Source organism: Micropterus dolomieu, linkage group LG17 (assembly GCF_021292245.1).
Source record: "Micropterus dolomieu isolate WLL.071019.BEF.003 ecotype Adirondacks linkage group LG17, ASM2129224v1, whole genome shotgun sequence".
Classification (NCBI taxonomy): Eukaryota; Metazoa; Chordata; class Actinopteri; order Centrarchiformes; family Centrarchidae; genus Micropterus; species Micropterus dolomieu.
Window position 1 is genome coordinate 1,440,317 of NC_060166.1, and position 7,392 is coordinate 1,447,708.

Genomic DNA, 7,392 nt, shown 5'->3' on the forward strand with positions numbered 1-7,392 from the left:
TAGTACGCTGCTCTGGCATTACGGAGGGCCTTCCTATAAGTTTTAAGACTATCTTGCCAAATTAAACGAGAATTTTCCACTTTGGTGGAACGCCAATTCCTCTCAAGTTTCCGTGATATTTGCTTTAATTTGCGAGTTTCAGTATTATACCATGGAGCTAACCGTCTTTGTTTTAGTATTTTCTTTTTTAGAGGGGCTACAGAGTCGAGTGTCATTCGCAGCGAGCCAGCAGCACTATCAACAAGATGATCGATTTGGGAGGGACTGAAATTAGCATAGGAGTCCTCCGTTACTCTGTGACCAGATAATGCATCCAGAGCTGATGGAATCGCATCCTTAAATTTAGCTACAGCGCCATCAGACAGACATCTTGTATAGAAATTTTTGCCCAATGGCGAGTAGTTCAGCAATACAAACTCAAAAGTTATCAAACAGTGGTCGGATAAAGAGGGATTCTGTGGGAACACCACTAAATGTTCAATTTCAATACCATACACCAAAACAAGGTCAAGGGTGTGGTTAAAACAGTGAGTCGGTTCATGAACACTCTGAGAGAAGCCGATGGAATCTAACAAAGAGATAAACGCAGTACTGAAGCTGTCATTCTCAACATCCACATGAATATTAAAATCCCCTACAATAATAACTCTGTCCGTTTTAAGGACTAAAGTTGACAAAAACTCTGCAAATTCAGATAAGAATTCAGAATACGGGCCAGGTGCTCGGTACACTATAACGAAAAGAATTGGTTGCAGTGATTTCCAACTTGGGTGCGAAAGACTAAGAACAAGACTTTCAAATGAGTTATAGTTTGGTTTAGGTTTAGAGCTGATTAGTAGGCTAGAGTCGAAGATAGCTGCAACTCCACCTCCTCGGCCTGTGCCTCGAGGAATGTGAGTATTAATATGACTGGGAGGGGTGGATTCATTTAGGCTAACATATTCTCCATCATCCAGCCAGGTTTCAGTAAGACCAAATAAATTAATATCATAATCTGATATTAGTTCATTTACTAGTACACCTTTAGAAGAGAGAGATCTGATGTTTAAGAGTCCACATTTAACTCTCCTATTCGTTTGCACTATTGCTCGTGGTTTTAATTTTTATGAGGTTTTTATGCACAGCTCCTCTTCTGTTTACCTTTTAAAATAATTTCGATGGTCGGGGGGCAGACACCGTCACTATAGGATTTTCACTAAGTAACTCCTGAAATGGAGGAGCAGAGAAGTGTGTTAAACTGCGACTCTGCCTCCTGGTCTCAACTCTGGGTTGTCATGGATTTGGTCCACTAATAAACTTGGCCAGATTTCTAGAAATGAGAGCTGCTCCTTCCCAAGTGGGATGGATGCCGTCTCTCCGGATCAGACCAGGTCTTCCCCAGAAAGTCTGCCAATGATCAACAAAGCCCACATCGTTTGCTGGACACCACCTCGACAACGAGCGGCGGAATGACGACATGTGGCTATACATGTCATCACTGGTCAGATTTGGCAGGGGTCCAGAGAAAACTACGGTGTCCGACATTGTTTTTGCATATGTACACACCGACATCAATTGTATTTCATCTCCATTTATTGTATTTCACTTATTTAACCATGAATGATAGAGCTACTGATTGATGTAATGGATTTCTTGGGACCACTAGGTAGTAGGATTAGGGTAGTTTGTAGATTGCATATGCTTCATTTATTTGTAGTATTTATTTAGACAATGTGTTAGTACTTCAAATATTTGCTTAGTGTTTTGGCCTTAGGATCACAATGTTAGTCCAACATCGCCTAGCTAACACCAAGTTAGCTAACCTTTAAAATAAACAGTAAAACAACATGGCAACACTTATGGTGCTTTTAGACCAACTGCATATTTTCTCCTCGCGACGCTTTCCTCGCGTGAGTACGTTCTCTGCAAATGGTCACACACAACGTGAGAAGGCGATTTTAACGCGATAACGTGAATAAATACAACTCGCCATTACTACAGCTGTATGAACCCAAAGTAAACATTTTGCTGTGATTAAATAGCAATAAACGGATTAAACTGATGCTGAAATAACTACAACATGATGCAGATTTGTTAAACATATGAATTCATGCTTTGTCAGGTCTGTCAGCAAGACAGCAGGACAACAACTTCTAAAATGTTTGTTTTCTGAATGGAGTTTGGATCGAACAGCGCTATTCTACGGTGCCGGGCTCGCGGCTCAACGTGTCTTTGCATTGACTTTGTATGTAAACTCACCACCCCGAACGCTTGCTTCGCTTTTGGTCTAAAAGCAACAAAACAGCTTCAGAGTTTGAAGTTGGGTCACATACAGCCCATGGCGATCCATCCTTGAACAATTACAGAGCTTGTTACGGTTGTGGAACTTTTGAAGCACTCATTTATTAATTTAACATGCCCTGAAGTGTACAGTGTGAACTTTGCGGTTGTTGCGGTTTTAGTGAAAAAACTAAACTGGACTGAACTAAACTGAACTGAGCTTGGCATCCTGCAGCGACAAAGACTAAAACTAACACTGAATCTAATAAAAACTAAAATAAAACTAAGCATTTTCAAAAATAAAAATTAAACAAAACAACTAATTAAAACTAAACTGAAATTTAAAACTATAAGTCAAAACAAAAATTAAAAAACTAATCCAAAACTATAATAACCTTGGTCTCCATCACCTCCTGAGAAATATAACTGGCTCTTAGCTGCCAAATGCTCCACTATGTTCACCAGCTAATCTCTGTCTGTCAGAGTACACTGGCTTTTTCATAGAAAACCATTGCCTGCCGCTGCTGCTGCTGCTGCTGCCAATAAGGTTTATGAGAGTTTGGTTGTAAAACCAGAACAGTAAGTTGAAACAAGGGCATCACTTTGTTAAAAAGTGATGGGGAAATAAGCACTCAGATAAAAAACATTTTAGGAAACGATTTTAGGAAATATTGCAGAACTGCGAATCAAAAGGGCCACCTTACCTTAAGTTAAACTGCCTTGTTGTTTGGATTTTTAACATTAGAGAAACAAGATGTCACATACCCGACTCAACAGCTGTTTGTCATGTTCACACGGAGACAAGAAGGACAAGAAGAAACTGTCAAGTATTTTTTAAATTTACTTGTTGGGTGCATGCACGTTTTTTGGTAATTTTAGTATCAGTAGTTTTGGTTTTTTTTTAGCTAAAGTTACTTTTTTTGGACAATGCACATTTGTTTCTTCTGTATTTACATTGCATTGCATGTTTTCTTAATGTGCAAATAAACATTTCTCAAAGCAAGCAATTTTCAGAATATATTTAACACATTCAGCTGGTGACAAAATTTTCAAAAAGTGGTGGGGACATGTCCCCAGTGTAAATACGGATCTGTACGAAGGAATTTGACGTCATACCAGTTGTATACGCTCTATATATCTCTACTATGACAATCAGATTGCTTGATTTGAACTACCCATTTAATAATAACTTATTACAACGCAGATTTAGAACGAGCTGTTTAAAATAAATCTGGTTGCAGCAGAGTGAACGTTTCTACGCAAACTATTACAATATTTGCATCATTTCGATAAGCAGCTATTTACAACGTGGACATACAGGTGAAACTCGAAAAATTAGCATATCGTGCAAAAGTTCATTTATTTCAGTAATTCAACTTAAAAGGTGAAACTAATATATAGACTCATTTCATGCAAAGTGAGATATTTCAAGCCTTTATTTGATATAATTTCGATGATTATTGCGTACAGCTTATGAAAACCCCAAATTCAAAATCTCAGAAAATTAGAATATTGTGAAAAGGTTCAGTATTGTAGGCTCAAAGTGTCACACTCTAATCAGCTAATTAATCCAAAACACCTACAAAAGGTTACCGAGCCTTTAATTGGTCTCTCAGTCTGGTTCAGTGGAAGAAGACTGCTGACCTGACAGTTGTGTGACAGTTGGATGTTGTCAAAGTGCTGTATCAAGGCACATTAATAGAAAGTTAAGTGGAAGGGAAAAGTGTGGAAGAAAAAGGTGCATAAGCAGCAGGGATGACCGTAGCCTAGGTAGCATCCATGCCGCGCCGCATTGAGGCAGTAATTCATGCTAAAGGGGCCCAAACCAAGTACTGAGTACATATGCATGATTATACTTGTCAGAGGGCTGACATTTCTGTATTTAAAATCCTTTTTTTATTGATTTCATGTAATATTCTAATTTTCTGAGATTTTGAATTTGGGGTTTTCATAAGCTGTACGCAATAATCATAGAAATTATATCAAATAAAGGCTTGAAATGCCTCACTTTGCTTGTAATGAGTCTATATAATATATTAGTTTCACCTTTTCAGTTGAATTACTGAAATAAATGAACTTTTGCACAATATGCTAATTTTTCGAGTTTCACCTGTAGGTGTAATGTAGCCAAACGCCACAACAGCAGCAATGTGTGGCATAAAATAATCAGAAAAACACAATAAATGGTTAATTGCAAGTATTTGCATGGCAATTCATCTTCAAGGAAAATGTTGTGATGAACTTAAAATATGATGAAATGCCAATGCTGTTAACTGGTTTCTGGGGCTGCCCCCAAATAGTTCTGTCCTATTTTGATGATAGTGCAGGATGTGCATTTTTCAAAACTACAAATGACACACTACAGCAACAACACGTCACCACCAGCATCCCGGCAGGAATTCTGCCACCATTATAGCATTTCCACAGCACTCGTCTCACAATTGATTAAGTTGCTGTGCTGATTCCCTCTCTGTGATTCCCTACATGTGTCCTCTTACAGCAGGAGTGAAAAATGCCAAAGAGGTTAATGGGTATCTTCAGAGTCTGTGGGGCTTCCTGAGGCGGTACAGTGTCCAGCTAATGGAGGTCACTCATCTCTGCTGCTGGGTCAGCCTGCTGTTTGGAGAACAGGACGACGACATGTTGGAGGCAGCCAAAGCTTTGCTTTCCATATTCCTCAATCACAGGTACAACAGATACCCAGATGGTACTATATGTGTAATTTGTTTTATCAACATGACATGCAAACTAACTAACTAATGTATTTGTCATTACAGTGGAAAATCCTCTGAAATAGCATTTACACATACTAAGACAATACAACTTTCCAATGTAACCCTGAAAGATTAAATCTGATCAAAATTTCTTAAGGAGGCATGAGGTTTCACATTACCACCTTCAATTCTTTTTCACAAACAGCTAAATAATTTTACAATTTAAACAAGTAAACCCATTCAGTTGAGGTGTTATTGTGTGTTTCACAATATTCTGTATGCTATATATCAGAACAGCAGTCTGTATTTAATTCAATTAAATTTTATTTATATAGCGCCAGTTCATAACAAAAATCATCCCAACACTTTTCTTATAAAGCAGGTCTAGACTGTAATCTTTGTAATTTTATTTACAGAGACCCAACAGTTCCCACCATGAGCAAGCACTTGGTCACACAGGCATAGTGCTTAAATCACTATGTGTAGGAGTTGAAGTGGGATCAATAAAAAAAGACACTGTTGCATACTATAAGGCTGTCTGCACATGATTTAATCACTGCGAGGTATACACCGTATACACCGTAGTTGGTCATTGACTTAGAAGTAGTTCTGGGGAGATAAATATTTGTGTAAGTTTCTACAAACATACCAGAACAACTGAGACGAGGGAAAGATGCAAGACATGTTAATGTGTTAATGGAGAATTAGCTAACAAGAGGTACAAATTCAGAGAACCAGCATAAACGTAGCCACTTTCTGTTGCCAGCTGGTGGCGCTGTGACTACTGGTGAATTTTGGCTTGTAGATGTGTTCAAAGCGGGACTCTTATCAAACATGTAAAGTTTGGTGCAGATGTGAGCATGTAGACTGACGTTACAACAGCGTCCTGTTTCATGGCGAATCATCGATTTTGGAACTCAAAAAAAAAACCCACAAAAAAAACTCACCGTTTGAAAAAAAGTTCTACAAAAACTCACCGTTTGTACAACGTTTAATCGTCAATGGGTTTAGAGTAGACATCGAAAATCTGAAGTCGGTTGGACTAATTCTCTAGGGGAAGTTCGTTAAAGTACGGAGCCCTCTAAATCATCCAAAAATGGCCTACTTCCCTGTTGGGATTAGGGTATTGCTCCTAGAGGCTTTTTGGTACGTCTGGAAATGATACATGTGCCACAGAAATTTTATGTAGGTGAAACGTTTGGGGGGGGCTACTTCATTAAAGGTCACTTCCTGTTGCCAGAAGGTGGCGCTATGACTATGAGTGAATGTTAGAATGGAGATGTGTTCAAGGTGAGACTCTTATTAAATGTGTAAAATTTGGTACAGATCTGAGATCTAGATCTGATCTCAGTGAAGTTGCAACAACTTCCTGTTTCATGGCGAAGCGTGTAACTTTGCCGCCACACCGTTAACCGAAAATTGACAAGTTTTACAACATGGCCTCATCAATGTGTTAAGGGTTTCCTGGGACAGTTTTGAAGTTCATATGTCCAACCTGCCTGGAGTAGTACATTACAGCGTAAAACGTGTCATTTTCTGTTGCCAGCAGGTGCTATGGCTTTGAGTGAATATTAGCATATGGACGTGTTCAGGTTGGGACTCTTATAATGTATTCCAAATTTGGGCATGCCGTTCCACGAGAATTCACAACTTTTGCACAACTTTTAATCGTCATCAACAACAACTTCCTGTGTCATGGCGAAGCATTGAACTTTGACGCCACGCCAAGGACATCCGAAAACTCACAAGATTCACAACATAGCATCATCAGTGTCTTATACCGCATTCAGACCAAACTCGAATTTTCTCCTCGTAATGCTTTCCTTACGTGAGAACCATCGCTGCAAGTGTTTACACACAACATGAGAAGGCGATTTTAACGCGATAACGTGAATAAACACAACTTGCCATTACTACAGCAGGACAACTTGTGCAACTTTTCAAATTACACAACGGATATACAGTATGAAAATAAGATTGATTGGATTATACTCACAGGAAGTATAAAACCTCTTACATGCGTCTATTAAAAGTAAAGTAACACAAAAATGTCAGGGAAATTACTTTACTTAGATTTAAGTACTGCAGTTGTACATTTGAAATACCTTCCTACCTTTCTGATAGGAAGCCTTCTTGAGGTGGTATAAAACATTTCTTCTTATATTCTGATTTGAGTTGTGGACAACTATGACCACATGAATTAAAAAAACATTTCACCTCCCAAGTCAGCTATAACACAAGTCTTGTTCATCAGACTACATGCTGTACAGTATTTGACTACAGATTTTGTCCCAGGATTTCTTATGCATTTCTTCTTCTTCGTTGCATGATTTAGAATAATAAGGTGAGAAATGGGTCTATTCTGAGTTCATCCTGCACTGCAGCAGCTAATAAAGTCCATTTAATCCCCAAAACGCTT

General features: G+C 38.6%; 1 protein-coding gene across 4 annotated transcripts in view; it reads left to right on the forward strand.

Moving 5' to 3' along the window:
• lins1 (lines homolog 1) overlaps window positions 1-7,392 on the forward strand; it is a 24,251-nt gene that overhangs the window by 12,511 nt on the left and 4,348 nt on the right. For 2 of the 4 annotated variants that reach the window (XM_046074908.1, XM_046074906.1), the window contains one exon: window positions 4,760-4,946. In XM_046074908.1, the coding sequence (XP_045930864.1) occupies window positions 4,760-4,946 (187 nt within the window). Of the gene's footprint in view, window positions 1-4,759; window positions 4,947-5,389; window positions 5,506-7,392 lie in introns of those variants that run through there. The other 2 variants (XM_046074909.1, XM_046074907.1) reach the window with 2 other exon arrangements.